General features: G+C 43.3%; 1 protein-coding gene across 1 annotated transcript in view; it reads left to right on the top strand.

Moving 5' to 3' along the window:
* The first annotated feature begins 1,129 nt into the window (after window positions 1-1,129).
* Window positions 1,130-20,582, top strand: part of LOC311021184 (ras and Rab interactor 2-like) — a 57,745-nt gene continuing 38,292 nt past the window's right edge. Inside the window, exons 1-2 of the mRNA XM_084021607.1 lie at window positions 1,130-1,383; window positions 18,616-18,714. Coding sequence (XP_083877733.1) covers window positions 18,661-18,714 — 54 coding nt within the window. The 5' untranslated portion in view covers window positions 1,130-1,383; window positions 18,616-18,660. The remainder of the gene's footprint in view (window positions 1,384-18,615; window positions 18,715-20,582) is intronic.

Below are 20,582 nucleotides of genomic sequence, written 5' to 3'. Positions count from 1 at the left end.
AACAGTAACAGTGGATTACACACGCAGGTCGCAAACATATAGATGCTCTAAGCTTGTAAGTGTGGTTTAAGTTTGAAATGCAATTATTTTTTAGATGCAGCTTAACAGCACATAGACCACAATAACGTCAGTATATCAGGTTAAAGAATGTAAATACAAACTAGACTGGAGTTTCAACCCTTTGGTTAGTTTTATTTTAAGGTTTATAAATGATATTGCACTTTATGTACTTATTTATACTTATATTAGAAGGGCATTCATATTTTTGTAGTATGATTTTCTCCCTATTTCCTGTTCCTCATTCTGTTCCTGACAATTATGTGAGCTCAAATGAAACAAAACATCAGATAAAGAAATGCTAAGTGGATAACTGCATTGATCAGGTTTTAGTTAGTTTCTACTATTCGTAGTTTTAATTACATCCGCTCTCGTCACATTTGAAAAGGACATCTCGGTCTGCTGCTGTTGTTCGGAACAGAGGCCAAAGGCCAGTACTAGGAAGCAGGATTTGGGTTTAGCGAGGTAACACAGCGTTAACTCTGGGTTTTCCGTCCCAAGACGCTGGTTCACTTCATATGTTGCCCGGGTAACTGACTCAGAGTTATGTTGAAATGGCTTTGTGGAACCGAAAAACCAGAGTTTCCCTCATCTCAGGGTTAACTAACTCAGGGTTTTCACTAAACCTGCTTTCTGAAACGGGTCCCAGGACTCCGGAGGTAAACTTGAGCTCGGTAGAGGGACCTATAACATTTTCCCAGACGGGACACGTGATATGAAATTAATTCAGCTTGGTTTTGTTTCTTTCCAGTGCCGTGGGGGGGAAGGAGACAGTGGCGTCAAGCTAGCCACGCAGAGGACGAAAACCTTCGGAAGTAGTGCGGCTTTACCTTTAAAAATAAGAGCATGGAATTTGACGATTAAAAATGTACAATTAGGGCATCAGATTTAGGTGGTTTTGCTTTATATTAGTAAAGCAACTAAATTCAAACATCACTGTTAAACATTGAGATTTGTTTTTATTTTAGATTTGTCATCACTACACATTTACAGCTTCACTATATAGCCTACAGTTATTAGGCGTTTTGAATACTTTATTTTGAAAACATTAAACGGGAGTATCTTTCTTCTTGTGGTTCGCTTACGCAAAAGGACAAGGCAGCCAGCTAAAATCTTCTCGGAGGAGTGTAGGACCATGGAGGCTTCTGCCGGCACAGGAAATATTGCGTTCACTTGTTTTTTCTCACCTGAAAGTACAAGAAATCCTCATTAAGTGTCACAACTTGCAACAGCCGACATGGAGCTATGATGTCACGTAAATGCCCACTCGTCGGAGCAGCAGAGTTTTCTTCTCGCCTTACTGGAATGACACTCGCCCCGTAACAGGCAAGTACGGTTCAAGTTAGCCCTCCTTTGTGTTGACTGTAGCTAAACTTCTAAAAACGCTCATTGGCCATCTTTCTCTACAGTAACCGAACTTCAAGTCGTACGGTCAGGAGCGGGCGATGCACCGTCGACCATAAAGCAGCGTTATGCGTGAGAAATCTCGGGAGACGTGTTGTAGCCTACGACTTCTCACTAAATCACCACCTGTCATGCGACGTCAGTTGCGGCCCAGGTGAACGTGAACGCATCGCTGAACTTATACACAAGGCATCTCACGTCAAGATGTGTTGCTTTGTGAGGTATTAAATTGTGGTTTAAGTTTGTTTTTTGTTGTTGTTGTTGTTGCGACACAATATTCAATTCCACATGAAAATAATCCAACACAATCGACATAAACTATGTAAATGTCGATCGTTTAAACAAACCGTACATTTAGCGTGGTTTAAACGTCATAGTCTGGTTAACCTGCAGTCCATTATACGTTTGTTCCTGTACCATGTAGAACGTGGACAGTTTTGATACGTGTACGCTTATTAAATATGCAGTTTTAAGAAGGGAGTTAGGTGTGTGCTGGATCATCTTCTACACCTCGCATTTTGTGTAGATTTAGAAGTTATACAACTTTTTAAACAGTGGAGACTACGTCATGCCAAGAAAGCAAACCCGTCATAGCCTGGAGCATCTGTTGATCTAGAAATGTGTAGTTGGTGACCCAACACTCCAACACTCAGCCCTGGAAGCTTCCAGCTCACAGATTGGTGTGTCATCTATTGTTTGCATGGTAATTGGGCTGCTGTTCAGAAGTTGCTGCCAGGCATTTGGAGGGTTCTCGGACTGTAACTAATATCACCAGTCCCGAGCATAACATCGTCTCCCTCCCTTTTTTTCTCAAAGAAAAAGCCAAAGTATTTCATGGTTACAGCCAAGACTCTGGTTTTTCAATCTGCTCAGAAATCTGCTAATGTGCTTAGAGCCGTCTTGTCTACCTCCAACCTGAGTCACAAACCAGGAATTCAGGAAGAGTGCATTGGTCTGGTGGCCTGGTTTGTTGTGTGACGACCTCATCTTGAATGTTAAGCTAATATTCTTTGCTCAGGTGGAGTTACTGTTTTTTTTTTTTTTTTTTAATCGGTTTTTGTTGTTGTTTTCAACATAAATCTTTTTCACAGTGTAAAAGTAAAAACGTGGGTAATTAAGTGAGTAAGGTTACTGGACTGAAGTAAGTGTGCAGCCATGTTATCTAGTACCAACATTTACCGAGGGCCAACACACAGCCGAGAGAACGCTGGTTTCTTTCCTGGTTGATGCTGGTGTTGACTTCTAGCATTCTACCTTTTCTCCTTTCATTGTGCCCACATGCATTTCTGCCACAGAGCACTAATAGGCCAATATGAAATATTGTTAAGTTGATTATATTATAACTATTATACATTTGCATTGTGTGTGTGTGTGTTGCGGACCAGCTCTTCAACAGAAATTGGAAGAGAAGTGAAACTGAAATGTATCTTTCACTTGTTAACTCTATGGTTTAGCAGTCAAGTGTATGCAACTTAACTTGCTATTACATTTTAAAGGACAGGTAGAAGACATTAAGGCCCGTCATAATTTAAACATGCACATCCTGGTCTGAATCGACTGCATGTAGGTGTGAATAGCCTCCCTTTTATAATATAATTGCTTATAATAACCAAGGTTAGCTGTAGAGCGTTTCTGTGCTGGATCCGGACCTGCTTTTTTACATTTGGTGTCATTGCAATGTACTAGTTATGGATGTGGAGTAGGGCTGAGCGATATGGCCTTTTATTAATACCGCGATATTTTTAGGCCATGTCACGATCCATCCATCCATCGTCTACCGCTTGTCCTGTATTCAGGGTCGCGGGGGGCCTGGAGCCGATCCCAGCTGTCATTGGGCGAAGGCAGGGTACACCCTGGACAGGTCGCCAGTCTATCACAGGGCCGACATGTAGAGACAAACAACCATTCACACATTCACACCTACGGGCAATTTAGAGTCATCAATTAACCTATCCCCATCCTGCATGTCTTTGGACTGTGGGAGGAAGCCGGAGAACCCGGAGAGAACCCACGCTTACACGGGGAGAACATGCAAACTCCACACAGAAAGAACCTGGGCCCAACCGGGAATCGAACCCGCGACCCTCTTGCTGTGAGGTGACAGTGCTACCCACTACACCACCGTGCAGCGGTTTGTCACGATATACAAAATATATCTTGATATTTTGCCTTAGCCTTGAATTAACACTTTGATGCATTGAATCACCCCAGTATGATGATTCTATATGTCTACATTAAAACATTCTTGTTCATACTGCATTAATATATGCTAATTTTAAACTTTCATACAAAAAAGGGGAAATCGGTCAAAGTTAACAAAAGTGTATTTATTAAACAGTGAGTGGCACAAACATAAAGTTGTCATTTCAAAACAGAAAGTGCATGTTTTGTGCAAAATGATCAGAGAGACATTTCAAAACAAGAAATTAGTGCACTTTTGTGCATGCTGTAACTCATTTCAAAACAACACTAAATTAAAATGAGCAGTAGCAGCAGAGCAGACGCGTATTTCTCCGTGGCGGTCGACAAGCACTTCTGCTCAGCTGTTGTTGATTCGGAGCTATTTTTTCATTTTGTTTGTGTGTTTGTTTTCATCTCTCTACTCTGTTGAGATACACAAATATTATCGCATTTGTCAATCGCTGCATTTTATTTTGAAAATTGACCGGATTGTCTCGTGTTTCTTTGTGTGACTTCCTGCCAGAATTGACGCGATCACTCACGGCTCGCGCGCAAAATAGACGCCAAAATGCTGCACGGCGCGAGACGGGCTCGTAGGATCGCGGCGCTTCGCGTCTGATCTGAACTACACTATCGGTTAACAAGGGCGCCGAAAGGAAGCAGGCTCTGCTCCATGGCTATTTGCGGCGCTTCCACAGCCGGTGTGAACCCGGCATTAGCACCTGCTGCTGCTACCTCTCTGCTGGGCGCTGGCGTGTGACGTTGTACGCATGACAGACTCGTTTGTAACTCGGTGCGCTTGTTTTGTCTCTCTGAGAGGGAGAGACGAGAAAAGGTGTGAAGCCTCGAGTTAAATGTCTGCGGCTAAAAGCAAATGCGTGACAACGTATACTCGAGTTTCACGATATAGTCATTTTCTACATCGCACAGACTACAAGCCGCGATATATCGAGTATATTCGATATATCACCCGGCCCTAATGTGGAGTGTAAGAGCATCAAACACTTCTACCAATCAAAAATGCACCCCTCTACATCCAGTTATTGTCTGTGTAATCTGGAGATGTGCACGACTTCTCCACAGGTTATTTTATTCATCTATTCACCATTGTTTGTCATACAATGGAGTAGGGCTGCAGCTATCGATTCTTTTTGTAATCGATTCATTTAGCACTTTATCGATCGATTAATCGAGTAATCGGATAAAAAAAAATTGCGTTTTTAAACAACCAAAACAAATAATGCATAACGAAAATTATGTAGCTGTAAAATGATCAAGCATTTCTAAAAAAAATAAACAGAGGTATTCATTCCAACTCCAAAATTTGGCTCCAAAACTAAGCCCATTTATTAAGTGCCAGTGAGAATTTAACAACAATACAGTTAAATCAACTTGGATAAAACATGGATAACATTTAATTTACGTTTTGTTTTGCCAGCAATGGCCCTTTCCTCTCCCTGCCCTAAATATGTGTGTATATAGTGTACTTCTTCTGTGCCATTTATGTATTTAGCTTTCTCTATCACTACAGTAACTGTTTGACCATTCTTTTCTCTGCTTTGAACTCCTCCGTCCGTTTGGGCAAACACAACAACTCACAGCCAAGCGTAAATCAGGCTTTCCGATTGGCTGTAAAAGCTGCTACGGGAGCCAATACGAGCGTCCGATGCATAAACGTAACTCTATACGTCACTCGCAAGATGGCGGATGAGAAGTGATCGATATACATAAACAAAACGGAGAAATGCGCCACGGAGACGAGGAGACATCTAGTCACACATTTTACTACTTTACGCATTCGTTTTGTTGTCAGAAATAAATCGCTCACATGGGCAAGCAGGATACCGTTGTTTAGCCCCGATACTCTCTGTCGTTTACAGACATTCTGAGTCTGACTTTCCGCCATCGCGCCAACTAAATTCAGAATGAATGACCGTGTATGATGCGCTGGTGTGCTTCCTGAACAACGGTCCGTGTGGAACAATCGGATCCCTGCACATAGGCGCGTCATAGGAATTTAACGAGGCTTCGAGGCAGATGTTTTGCCTCGAGGAATTTTCATAATCGAGTTAATCGAGTAACTCGATGAATCGTTGCAGCCCTACAATGGAGATACCGCTCCTACATAAGCAGCCACAAACAAATATTAGGTTAACGTTAGGGCTGTAACGATACACCAAACTCACGATTCGGTTTGTATCACGATTTTTGACCCACGGTTCGATACAAATTTTGATATTATTTATTTTTTTAAATTAAACATTTGATTTATGTAAGATGCAGATTTGGCGTGGAGGGCGTGTCTATCTGATGGTCTGTTAACTGCACAGGTCCCTCACTCAACTTACTACAGAGAAATGTCCCACAAAGCAACGTTGCAGAACCAAACTAAGGTAACGTAGTAACTGTAACTGTCTTTGGCAACGGGGAAACAAATACCGCAGCTGTACGTGGAGAAGCGTCCTTCCTCCCGCCCGTCCTACAGACTCCTCCTCACATTTCTGCCCGATAAACAGCGTCTGTCACCGGCAAAAAAAACTTTAACTCACCGAGTGTTTATGATGAAAAAAAATCTCCGCGACGGTCAGCCCTCCGGACCGAGACTTCAGTGAACTTTAGCCTCCGTCGGGTTTTGAGTGACAGGGAGACTCCAGGGAACCCCCTTGAAAACGCACACACGTCATCATCATGACGTGTACCGGGACGTCTCTTTGCGCTCAGCGGTTTGTCTTTACTCCAGCGGTGCTTCGCTCCGTTGAACGAACAACGGCGGAGAATTAGCGAACGACCGCTGCGGTGTTAATGTGGTGTTACTTACAGCTCATAGTGCTGATCTGGACCGGAAGTTGTGTCGTGATTCTGCCTTCTCGTGGCGCGAGACAGGTTCGTGGATCTGAGTGTCGCGATTTCAGCTTCGATACGTGTATCGTTACAGCCCTAGTTAACATGACCTGAATCTGACGTAAAACCTGTCATGTGGTGGTAGCAGAAGTGTATTGGTGTGTGACCGGCAAAAAACACAAACGTGACACTGACCAGTGGGCCAACTTTCATGGCCGATGAGCTACAGGCTGCCTTGTTTTGACCGGCCGCCGATGCACTGATAGCTAGTGGGCCTGAATGTTTAAGAATGGGACTTAATTCATTTTTCAACATAAGCTGCAAACTCTTTAAATGCTGAGTATTGCTCAGAGTACATCAACATGCAGATAAATCCAGAGCTTGACAGGCCTGCTGTGCTTACTTATTGTTACAAAGCTATAATTGGACATTCGCTGTTTGGGAGGTGGGTTAACAAATGGCCACTTGACCCTGGATATGGTCGACAGCAAAGTGGGTATAAAACGTTACAGCAGGCGTCTCGTACATAGAGACAGGGGGATATTTTTTGCCAAACTGACCGTGCGCAAGGCTGCGCGGATCGAAACTTGCATTACGCGGGCTCCGGCACCCTGCGCCACCCTGCGCTGCGCCACGAAACTAGGGCCCTATATGTGTATAATGAATGTGCAGAGGTGCACAATCGTAAGCTTGAAATTGTAATTTAGATATAAATGTGAGTCATAGAGAGGCGGTAACCTCTGAACCTTCTGAAAAGTCAAGGCTGAAGTGCCTTAAACCTGCTTCTCTCTACTGGCTATCAGCGGGTGACTCTTTGTTGTAAAAAGAAGTCTGATTGCATGGAAGTCAATGAGAAAATGCCCCTACTTTTCTTTTGTTTTAATATCTCAGTAAACATTGTAAACATGAGTATATGGTCTCAGTCTCTAGTTTTGAGTCATAGACCATAAAGCAGAAGATCCAGTTGAATTATGAATTCAAATGGATCCAGATCCAGTAAGATTGCTGCTCAGGGTGCCGCTCTGCTGCTTGTTTTCATCAGATCCAGATTCCAGTACATTCCTGACTGTTTGGGTGAGAGGTGGGTCACCAAAGTCCTAAAAAAATTTGACGCCATGTGTGATTTTTCACTTTTTGGGTGCCCCTAGCACCACGATTAATGGTCATATTTATTCTAAACAGGATTATTTGTTATATTTGGGAACTTTGCTCTTGCCAAAATGAATTTGAAGGGTATGGTACCACTGGTGGGGGTTTTATGGGGCTCCAAAAACCCACTTCTCATCCAAACAGTAAGGAATGTTGATTCTTGTAGTACAAACCACAATGAGCTAACAACCCAATTTTCAGCCTTCTATCACTAATAGAACATAAGTTATGGGCCTCCAAAAATGCCAACAAATGAAATGCGAAATTCCAATGTGTCAAAAAGGGGTGTGGCACTTGAAATTGGTAACATAAGGCATATTTTCACAGCTTTTCAGCAAAATCTGAGAGGTACCATGTACATGGTACCCCGATATTGGCTGTTTTCACATGGAATGACCCCATACCTAAACATTTGAACACATGGATAGGCCTAAAACTTGTTCCTCACTTCATTTGTTTTTAGGTTTTTGTTTACATTTTTGATCATATTCACTGAAGCCGACACTATGCTCTGATAGAACAACATAAATCATCCGGTTTTAGAAAAAAACGTGCCTCTACGTACACGTAGAGCCTGTTGGTTGTTTTGCAAAAATCCACCGCGCCCTGTCCACTCAGCGCAGTTCACAGTTCGTGCATACGCCACAGATCCAACTTCCCCCCATATCACAGGCACACGCCTCAAGCTAGGCATACGCTAAATGACGTTAGCAGTCATGCTACGTGTCCACAGGGGCGTTTTTAAACGCTAGTTGACGTGCCGCTCGCCTCGCCGTCTCGCGAACGCTCTCGAGAATCTTTGAAACTGAATGTTGTCGATCTAAAATAAAGACAGATTCAGCAACTGCATAGCATATTTCTCACATAAAATGTTTTCAGAAACAAAACAAAAATAAGAGAAAGTTTCCAAACAAGCCGCCATGTTGGTCTGTGTGAACTCCGGGAGCAGACAGGCCACCAGTGAAAGCGTTCGTCCAATCAGGTGCAGCCATGAAGTGTACGCATGATTGTATGGGAGGGAGCGGAGGAGTTCGTGGTAGAGGGGGTTTGGCCGTGAGTGTTGTAATTTGTAAACATTCAAAATTTGGCTGAGTCAACTCCGTCTGCCAGACTTGCCGACTGCGGCTCTTTGGCGCCACCTACCAGAGTGGAAGTCGTACTGCATTCACAACACGTCTAAACATTCATCTTTTTTTTTTAAATCAATCTTTGGAGTTGAAAAATTGATATTGTATTGCAGTGTTTCCCGCAGGATATTTTTCAGCAGCGGTGGTGTGGTCCCCGAACCCTCTAGGGGGGTCCGGGGGCATGCCCCCCACGTCCGAAATTTTTTTGTACCCTTTACATTGGAATGCATGAATCTGGTGCACTTTGAGAGGAGAATATGCACTTAAATCCTATTCAAACAGTCCTGTGTATTACTGTGTGTTGTACCAGCCTTTTAACCTCTGAGCCCTAAGCCATTTTTGAGATGTTTTGGTTCGCCTGGATTTATTCTCTTATTAAGATTGCATTCATCACCCTTATAATGCATAGCTGTCAAGCTATCATTTATTTGGGTCACAACCTGGACTATCAGAATATGTGTGCTGCAGTGATGTCGTTTGAATGTAGGAAATTATCAATTAGACAGTAAAAAAAAAAAAAAGCAAATAATATCTCACAATTATTTATTGATATGACACAAAAAAGGCAAATTGATTAAGCTTGTTATTGCTTAAAACACTTCTTCTTAGTCTTGGGAGAGAGAAAATTATAAAATAAATATAAGTTATACATAATAGAAACTATTCATGATCTTTTAAGAAGTCCATAGGTTTTTTCCCTGCATTTATGCTAATGACCACATGCTTACAGGCGATTAGCATAAATCCCTAACTAAAATACGCGATGAAAACGGATTTTATATGGCAATAAAGAACAACATCGGATCTAACAGTATGGATTCATGGAAGTTCCCGAAAATACCTAGGCTATAAATTCCTGACTGGATATAAGCTCCTGTAAAGGCTATGAGTGATCCCAAAAAGAGCGACAACACGCACACACACACATAGGCCTACACACACACACACAATACTAGAGGAAAAACGGCACGGAGGTTGCGGTTTATAGATACAATAAAATGATTGGGCTCAGAGGGTTTTTAACACTGGTGGTCATGTAACGACACATTTTAGCAACTTACTTTCTCTCTCTCTCTCTCTGTCTGTCTCTCTCTCTCTCTGTCTGTCTCACTCTTTCCTTCTTTCTTCGATCTTCCGCTTCACTCGATACTGCTAGAATCAATGTAACTTTGCAACCGTGTAGGGTAGCCTACTGCCAACAACTGCCACACTCGCTGTGTATTTTTCTTCTTTGATGTTGGTTACGTGACGATGTGCCGCGTGCTGCGCAATTGACGTTACGCGCTACGTAAAAAGCTACTTTTTTTTAAAGGATTTTTATTGCAGCGGCGGAGAAAATTCAGCAGCGGTGGCGCGCTGTGTGAACGTGGGGGAAACACTGGTATTGGGCGGCAAAGTATCGCAATATATTGACATATCGATATTTTTACCCACCCCTACTGGACTAGAAGTAGTGAACCGAAACCTGCTGAAGGCACCGCCGAGCCTAAAGGCAGATGTGTGGTTGCATTCCGGATTCAAAAACTATGAAGACAGAGAAGAGCTGGACAAAAGCAAAGCCTTGAAAGATCCCGAACTGAATCGTTATTGAATTGAATCAGAGATTAAATAGAATCCTGGCCTTGTGAATCGGAATCGAAACGATTCGGGAAATCAGTGCCGATACCCAGCCCTACTTTCTATGCAATAGCGCCACGAGAACAAATTGCTTCGCGTTTGGTGTAAACACACCTTTACTGGATCTGGATCCATCTGGATTCTTAGGTTGCCACCTAGTCTAGTCCAAGGATTATCCAGCACCAGCTAATACCAGGACCCTGACCTCTATACATGAGACAGACGCTTTGTTTCTCCTATAAGCCTGAGTTGTAAATGGAATTTGGCTTGTAGGGGACACACACAGGCATGATTAATTTCCCCATTTAGTGTTCTGTTAGTATTTCAACTGAAGAGATCCAGTAGCTTTTTTTCAGTTGTATTATTGTGTGGGCCATGGAGTGAATTAGTAATTGCATCCCCATTATGTATAGATGAATGAGAAATGACCTGCCTGTTTTCTAGTCTATAGTATAGATTAGACTGTTATGAATGTGTTTCATTGGTGTGCCCCTTCTAAATATGTTTATGTCTTTAGGTCACATAGTATGAAATAGTCTCAATAGGCCCTGAGCAATGTGACTCCAGGCTTTTAAGTGTATCACTGGGCAACTGGCAGTCCGGTGTTTATCTTTCCTTGACTGACGACCACAGGGGCCTTCCTGTTTACCAGGCCAGAACTGTGAATTACACACAAGCTTGCGGTGACACACAACGACGCACACACTTCTTGCTCCCGTCAAAACAACCCCAAAACTCCACTCTTCTGCTTTGTTTTGACAAGATTGGTTTGCCCACTAACAGAGCACCACTAGAGCAGTGAGGAGGAAAGGTGGAGCGAGAGACAGGACATGACAATCCCCAGCAAGGCTCATGCCATCGCTCACTTTGACTTTCCAGGAAATAAACTGGTTTCCTCCCTCTGTTTCTCACTGTTGCATGGACACACGTCAGTAAAAACATGGAAAACGAATCCAGGCTGTTCAGGGCTCCAGAGTGTGACCATTTTTGGCACACACGCGACCAAAAATCAGTGAAGTGTGACTAAATATTTTCCTTGGTCTTACCGGTGCGTCTAACATAGGGATGCCAGGGTTACGGCCCGCGGGCCGGACCCGGCCCGACTGTACGTCACATCCAGCCCGCGGGGGATAAGGGGAGAATATTTTTTTAAATTATTATTTTATCTATTTTTTTTTAAAATATATACCGTAAATCCTCTAATACTGGCCTGTATTCTATTACCGGCCAGTCACATTGGCCGGGGCAAGTGTCGACAGGCAGCGTTATTTCCACCCTTCCCCTTCATTCAGTCAGGTTCGCGTTGCGAAGATTTTGGCTGAGGCTATATCAAAGGATTTACGGTATGCATTTACTGCAATGCATTCGACTCACGGCGAGTGTGGACAGACGGTGCGCCGCTGCCTCCCGCAAGCTCTCGAAAATCTTTTAAACTGAATGTTTCATTCTGCAGATTCAGCAACTGCATAGCTTATTTCTCGCATAAAATGTTTTCAGAAACACGTTTCGGTGAACTATTGTCGTAAAATAAGAGAAAGTTTCCAAACGAGCCGCCATGTTGGTCGGTTTGAAATCCGGGAGCAGACAGGACAGCTGTGAAAGCGATCGTCCAATCAGGTGCAGCCATGTAGTGTGCACGTGATTGTATGAAGGAGAGCGCCTGTCAATCATCCTCCTTTGTAATGTATGTAATTTAGGCCTCATTGTGAGGCTATTTTGGTGCCGATGCAATTTCTTTTTGATGTGTAGGCCTTCATGAATAATTTCAAATAGCCTACCTATCCATGTGTCAGGAGGTAGAGCGTTGGACTGGCAACCGGAAGATTGCGGGTTCGATCCCCGGCTCCTCCTAGCTGAGTGCCTGGTGTCCCTGAGCAAGACACCCCAATTGCTCCTGACGAGCTGGCTGTCAGCCTGCGTGGTTGACTCCGCCGTCAGTGTGTGAATTTTTCAGTCCAAAAGTGTAATCCGGCCCCCTGAGGTCTCACTTGAAAAAAATCTGGCCCCCTGTCCAATTTCACCCTGGCATCCCTGGTCTAACACCTAGCTGGTCTGTTAATGTGTGTAGTGCAGGGTTCCCCAGTTAGTTTTGACTGAGGGCCAAATTATGTCCAGGTTGCCAAGTCGATTGTCTGCTTTTTTTTCATTGGACCACTAAACATTGTTTTATGTGCAAATGTTATTATTGTTGCTGCTATTATTAGAAGTATTATTATTGTACACTACAGCAAGTGGTGCACAAGAGGAAAAAAAGATTGTATAACAGTGGAGTTAATGAGTTTTGTTTGCAGCGTCTTGCTTTTGTCTTGTAATTTGCAGACGGTCCCTGCACACGCGCCCGGCTGCCGGCTGCGCATAGAGATCAATGTTCTCCGTCCAGCTTGGAGGACGGGTGATTTTTGTAAAAATTCTGGGTTTTGGTCCTTGTAGCTCGTAGTCTATGATATTACGTTGGGTCAGAGGCATCATTTGTATTTGAAAAACGTTTCACTTCAGATTTATCGATCCCGGAAGTTCGAATCTGTGAATATATATATCGGTATAACTTTACCGAACTCTTTATTTCACCTTATTGCAGGTTATTGCATAGTGTCACTGGGTCCGCACGGGCCGGACAATTTTCTCTTGTGGGACGGATTTGGCCCGCGGGCCGCTAATTGGGGATGGCTGGTGTAGTGTAATGTTTTTTTCCCCACCAGCATACAGAGAAGAAGAAATTCCACGGTCTGAGCCAATCAGAGGCTGAGTGGGGCCTTCGTCTCTGATTGGCTCTGACCCCCGCTTCTTCTTCGATGAATGTTGGTGGGGAAAGCCTTAATATGTTAAATGTAATATACTACGTTAGAAACTGTAGTTCTCCTGTTCCTCCTCAAGTGACACAAATGAAGAGAGCTGTGGACGTTTTTCTGTAAATGAAGTTGCTGGGCCCGTAACACCACCTGTCCCAGCACAGACACGACATCATCGGTGGAGTTAACAGCTTCACCACTCGTCTCCCCTCGTGCCGTACGATGTCGGTCTCATCAATCTCGCAACCTGTACCGTGACAGACGTGGTGGGCCGAGCAGCCCCCTCCCCCCCCCCTCCCCTCACTGCAGTGTCTCAGCACCAGGCAGCCACAAACTCCGCTTATATTATCACCAAGAAGAGCATTTTAAGTTTAGTTTTTAAACAATTATTAATCATTTATTGGTTATTTAGATGTATTGTTTGTGTTGAGATTCAAATAATAAAAACATGTTACCCTGTGTATAGTAATTTACTGTAAAGAGATTTAGGCTGCTCTTTCCAAATGTTTTTCTTTTTCTTTTTCTGCACAACAGCTAGAGGTCTGTTAGCTACACATTGTACATGTGTTCAAATGTTTGTGATCAGTTCGGACGTAATGCAGTTGCCTATATTTTTCATGTATGAAAAAAGCAATGTTGTCCTTTACCACTGGATCTCATGAGTAGGCATAATGTCATGCCACAATTAACCTGCCAAAATATAAAAAATAAAATAATTGTGATTTACAATATTAACGGTCAAATATCAAAACTCTTAAAATGGCACTAAACTTACTTATCACTTTACAGTTTGTTACACATATATGTTTATTGCGTCACAGATGAGACATCCTTTTTTTAATGAACATCCTTTTTTAAAGAAAAAACAATCAAATTATCCTAAATAAGATGACTGTAAATCTTAAGCATGAATACATTTTTAAAATCTGTGTTTTTGTGATAACAAGCTGCTTTTTCAAATATTTTATGATTATCAAGATAATGAGTGTTTTTCATTGCGATCCGGGATAAAAACCGGTATCGTCCCGCCCCTACTCAATGAAAGCATAAACAACAGCATATGGCTTTTGAAATGAAGAATTTGTTCACAAAAGCATTCCTCGATAGATTGCCTCAGTGATGAATGAATAAAGAAAGGTTGCGAGAGAAGTACAAACCGTGCTTTTTTTCTCACCTCTTAAAAAGTTTGAGTTCCCTCTGGTATACACTCACCAGCCACTTTATTAGGTACACCTTGCTAGTACCGGGTTGGACCCCCTTTTGCCTTCAGAACTGCCTTAATCCTTCGTGGCATAGATTCAACAAGGTACTGGAAACATTCCTCAGAGAGTTTGGTCCATATTGACATGATAGCATCACGCAGTTGCTGCAGATTTGTCGGCTGCACATCCATGATGCGAATCTTCCGTTCCACCACATCCCAAAGGTGCTCTATTGGATTGAGATCTGGTGACTGTGGAGGCCATTTGAGTACAGTGAACTCATTGTCATGTTCAAGAAACCAGTCTGAGATGATTCGCGCTTTATGACATGGCGCGTTATCCTGGTGGAAGTAGCCATCAGAAGATGGGTACACTGGTCATAAAGGGATGGACATGGTCAGCAACAATACTCAGGTAGGCTGTGGCGTTGACACGATGCTCAATTGGTACTAATGGGCCCAAAGTGTGCCAAGAAAATATCCCCCACACCATTACACCACCACCAGCAGCCTGAACCGTTGATACAAGGCAGGATGGATCCATGCTTTCATGTTGTTGACGCCAAATTCTGACCCTACCATCCGAATGTCGCAGCAGAAATCGAGACTCATCAGACCAGGCAACGTTTTTCCAATCTTCTATTGTCCAATTTTGGTGAGCCTGTGCGAATTGTAGCCTCAGTTTCCTGTTCTTAGCTGACAGGAGTGGCACCCGGTGTGGTCTTCTGCTGCTGTAGCCCATCCGCCTCAAGGCTCCACGTGTTGTGCGTTCAGAGATGCTCTTCTGCATACCTCGGTTGTAACGAGTGGTTATTTGAGTTACTGTTGCCTTCCTATCAGCTCGAACCGGTCTGGCCATTCTCCTCTGACCTCTGGCATCAACAAGGCATTTGCGCCCACAGAACTGCCGCTCACTGGATATTTTCTCTTTTTCGGACCATTCTCTGTAAACCCTAGAGATGGTTGTGCGTGAAAATCCGAGTAGATCAGCAGTTTCTGAAATACTCAGACCAGCCCGTCTGGCACCAACAACCATGCCACGTTCAAAGTCAGTTAAATCACCTTTCTTCCCCATTCTGATGCTCAGTTTGAAATGCAGCAGATCGTCTTGACCATGTCTACATGCCTAAATGCATTGAGTTGCTGCCATGTGATTGGCTGATTAGAATTTTGCGTTAACAAGCAGTTGGACAGGTGTACCTAATAAAGTGGCCGGTGAGTGTACATTAATGCACTGTACTATATGAGTCTAGGACTTTTATTGTGAAAGGTAAGAATGTATCCTATATTGGTATAACGTTAAATTGTAGACCATCGCTTTAAGGCATGCTCTTTCTTCACCGTGATGGCTGTAGATGCTTCAAAACCCTGCCTGGAGCAGTTGGAATGTGTCAGAACGATCTTGGCTAGTCAGGGGTATATCACATTAGAAAATATATGGCAATAGCTTATCATAGTCAATCATCAACTCAGTCCCAGTGAGTTAAATACCCAGGAACTATTGCTCAGGGTTATTCACAGAAGAAAAACAAAGAGCAATAGCAAAAAAATGTAAGCAGAGGTCAGCAAGCAAACATCTGTGCTGTAAGAAAGCAGGGAGCAAGATCTGTGGTTCCACAACAACCTTCTGTCCAAGCACTGTTGTTGAAGTATCTGTGGATAACACAACGTGTGGTCAGTAAATGGACGACACAGTATTTCCCCCTCACACGTGTCTTTCTTCATAGCGAGTTCAGGGAGGTGTTTGCATGCCTTGACACAGCTGGCTCATATCAGAATCTGCTGTAACGAGATCCACTACAACATCTGGGTCAGGCTGGTCTGCATACGTGTTCTGCCTCTACGTGCAACATCAGTAACAGCACTTGACCACAATGAATAGCTTTGATAGTCATGTTTTTAGCATAATTGTTGTCAAAGCTCCATTTAAGCGAAGACGAGATTCCTGTTGCTGCAAATGAGCTGGATCTTCAAAGGCAATGGAAAATGTAGACCTTAGGTTGTGTTTTTTCCTTCTGACCTTTGCGGTTCTCACCAGACTGCAGTAATGTATAAGTGTACGCCGGTGTGTTCAATTAGCCTGACTGTACCGGTGGGTGTGGTGACGGGTACCTAACAACGATGCTGCTCACATCCTTTTGAAATTGATGTGACAAATTTTAATAAACAGTTGCTTATTTACATATCCACAGAGCAACATCGTGATTAATTTGGAATTGTGTTTACGGTCAGCTGCTATAAGTCCAATATTTGCTCTCTTTTAGCTTTTATGAATTTTTGGTCTCCTGAGGGAAACATCTGGCTGTTTAGCTGCTAAATGCTCCTCTGTGTTCTCCAGCTGACCACAAATGTCGGCTTCAGTATAGACGGTATCAGCCCGATTCAACCCCCACAGCCAGGCTCAGATCAAGAGAGTCGCAGGCAACAGTCAATTGTTTATACTGCTGAGTGTGTCATAGTAGGCGACAACCTACACACCTCACCACGTCCTGGCAGGGAGTCCAGCATGTCAGATTTTCTTGTGCCTTCCACACTCGTTCTCTTGTAGCCATCACGTTGAGTGATAGGAGGACAGAGCCATCTGCCGCGCACAACTTTAAACAACAATGAAGAGAAAGAGGAACGATAAGGAGGAAGCATTTCTGTTACTCTGGCAACAACAGCCTATTTGATGTTTGACGAGCGAACAAAGATAAAAGCTGGGGAGATATTGCCGAGCAGGGATGACATCACGCATGTGGTTTAGCTCAGGAGGGGGGTTAGCTCAGGAGGTAGAGCGTTTGGCCGGCAACCTCAAGATTGCCGGTTCGATCCCCGGCTTCTCCTAGCTGAGTGCCTGGTGTCCCTGAGCAAGACACCTCACCCCAATTACTCCTGACGAGCTGGCTGTCGCCCTGCGTGGTTGACACCGCCGTCGGTGTGTGAATGTGTGAGTGAATGGGTGAATGACAGTCATTAATGTAAAGCGCTTTGGAGAAAAGCGCTATATAAATGAGGCCATTTACCATTTATGTGGTGAAAGACGAGCAGCCGGGATTGGTCGAGGACCGGCGTTTTGTCTCTCAGCCAAGACTCTATGACTCTATAATTGTCTAATCTGACCTACCGTGATGACTAGGGTTGGGCGGTATGACGGTATTATACCGTGTGGCGGTATAAAAGTGTCTACCGGTAGAGATTTTGCAATACCATTTATACCGGAGAAAGCGCAGATGTATGCGGCGTCGCTCTGAGTCACTGTAATTACACCGCCTCGACACACGGGGCACTGCAGGCATTGCAGCAGACTGCTTGCGTGGTTGCATGAGCACGACGAAGAAGAAACAGCTTTACCTGATTAATAACAATCGAGGCGGAGAGTGAACGTCACGAGGAAACGGAGGCAGCGCGACCCACCCATGACGAAGAGGAGGAACTCGTTCCGAAAAAGGGCGCTACGTCTGTTGTGTGGAACTTTTTCGGATTTAGAAAATCCGACAACGAACAAAAAGCGATACTCTGCAAAGAGTGTCGCGTGACTGTTGCTGCTGCAGGTGGAAACACGGTAACCTCTTCCACCACTTAAAGCTAAAACACGCGAAGCAGTATTATGATTCGTTCGCCAAAGGCACCCCGTATGACAATAAATCACATCTATCAAGGGAGATAACGGAGGCCATCACGACGCATACTTTTTCTCATTTGTTATTTTTATTTCTTATTAAGATGGAGCTCTGTGTTTACATTTGCACACACACTATAGCTTAAGTTAAAGCTGGAGTTCAAATGTTTACCAGACATTTGCACATTCTTTGTGGCTTATTAATTATTATATTATACTTTCTTTAAAATAATGTTATGCTGCTGTGAGAAAATTAAAATAAAAGAGGAAAATGATCAAATGCGACAGTATGGTTATTTTTAAGCCATTAATTGAATTTACAGGGGGGAAAACCATACCGTGATATGAAATTATTCATACCGTGATATAAGATTTTGCTCATACCGCCCAACCCTAGTAGTGACCATGGTACGACACAAATATCCAGTAGTCTGAACCAGGCAGGACTGTGTCTGTGGTCACACAACCAACATGAAGTTTTTAGGAAGTGTCTGGAGAACGGCAGGCAAGGAGAGCAAAACTGTGTCACAGAGCTGCACTAATGTCCTCTTCAAACCAGTCTCTGTCATAAGTCTTCATGAGTCTCCTCTGAGACTGAGCTGCTTTGTTGAGTGTTTCATTGTATGTGTGGCACTCTTTTCTTCACAGACCGTCTGGCAGACAGAGACCGACCGAGGAGGCTCTCCAGATATCATGTCCACCATCAGTCAACCCTGCAAGCAGGAGAGGAAAGGCAGTTTCTTCAAGGTGCGTGCCACTCTAATAGTCATAGCTGTGGGGCAAAAAGCATTGCCTCAAACACAACTGCAAAGATAATGGGTATTAGCCATTCAAGTTTACATAAGTTTACTGCAGGTAGGTAAATGTAGGTGGGGAGCAGTAAACCTTTCAGTTACAGGCTAAATCCTGGAGAAGATTAAAGAGGAGGAGCCAGCCTGAGTATAGATCTGTGCTTTGCCTTTCATCTCTGCTTGTTTCTCCTAGATTGCTTAACAGATTTGTTTTTGAGGAAGATAGAATAAAGAGCGACATATTCATCAGACAATGGGAAATAGGGCTCTCATCAAATATTCCCAATTGACCAACTCCAGACATGTCTCAGGAGCTGACCGCATGATTAAAATGATGTTGTGATCAGATCTGCCATGTACACTAGTTACACTGAGAAGTTGATTGGGACCGTTCCTATGCGAGCAGGCATGCAGCATACAGTTGTTTGTCCTTCACACCATGTGATCTCGTTGGGTGTCGGTGGTCAAACGCAACGTTTCTTTCATGTCTGAACCAACATGTTGGATCACAACAAAAAACATGCCAGTTGATCGCGGTGAGTTTCCATGATCGGGATAATTGTAAATGCACTTGTAAAAGCTGTCCAGCTCAGAGAGGCCTGAAAAAAAAAAAATACAGTTTTAAAAATGCATTTATGCAACCACACCTTATGATCTGTGGTCAAATTATTTAAGATTATTTGATTGTTTTTCACCTAAAAGGATGTTCACTTAAAAAGAAATGTTTCTAATTTGTCATGTAATAAATAGTATTTGGTTCTTAACTAAATGTAAAGTGATACAGGTATGTTGTGCTCTCATTTTAAGAGTTTGAAACCTATTTGGATGATTTAATAACATCGTGAATCACAATTATGTTTGCCAGGATGATCATGTTATCATAAGCTCTACAAACAACACATCTTAGTCAATGCATCAAAGTGATGTATTCAACTCCAGCACACGTTGAGGAGATATTATTATATGAATGGCATGCATTGATTAAACAGAGCAGAGGTTTCCAAAAGCATACTGTCACCCTGTGTTGTGTAGTCCCCTTGCTTCAAGGAAGCAGTTTAGTGGGTTTAACTCTCTGACGTCCAAAGACCGATCCCTGCCAGCCTTTAGTGTAAAGACTGTGTCATTGTTGACCGGCAGTCTGGGATCATTACAGACCTGCCTTAAACACACACGGCCTTGAAGTGTAGCCACATCTCACAGCAAGAGAGCCTGAAGGGAAGAGTCAAACATAGAGGCGGGCGAATGGAAGACGGGGCCAGGAAGTCCAGGAACCTTCAGTACACATGGCTCTGAGGGCTCACTCCCTACTAGGGGATGTTTCACATTTCATCATGGATCGGGATAATGTTGTGAATCATAATCATATTGGCCAGGAGAATCGCAACGGGACAGTTTCTAGCCCTTCATGAGAAACTATGATGATGATATAGAACGTTCATATGCTAACATAAGCTAACACCGTATTCAAAAGTTGAATTTCAGTCCAGCTGTTGAGGAGCTTTTGCTAATTAAGAAAAATGTCACACATCGGAAACTGGCATCGGGTCAAGGGAACTCCCCAAAGCAAAATAGCTGGCTGTAAATGTGGATGCAAGGTGTTCCAATTTTATATTTATAGTACAAAGTAAGGCGCTAAAATATCCTTTCATTGTACCATGCTTATTATTACTACATACCAGTTATGGATATGGAGTGCTGTTTTCCAGCCTCGTTCTTCATATTTATTCTTCCTTCTTTGGCGTCTGCCCAGTCCCAATGCCAAGCATATTGTTTCCTCATGATTTCATGAGTTAAAGGTGGTATTTTCCATAGTCAAACCTGTCG

The sequence above is a fragment of the Eutrigla gurnardus genome (genome assembly GCF_963514095.1).
Source record: "Eutrigla gurnardus genome assembly, chromosome: 11".
NCBI classification, from domain to species: Eukaryota; Metazoa; Chordata; class Actinopteri; order Perciformes; family Triglidae; genus Eutrigla; species Eutrigla gurnardus.
This window is presented reverse-complemented; position numbering and strand designations above follow the sequence as displayed.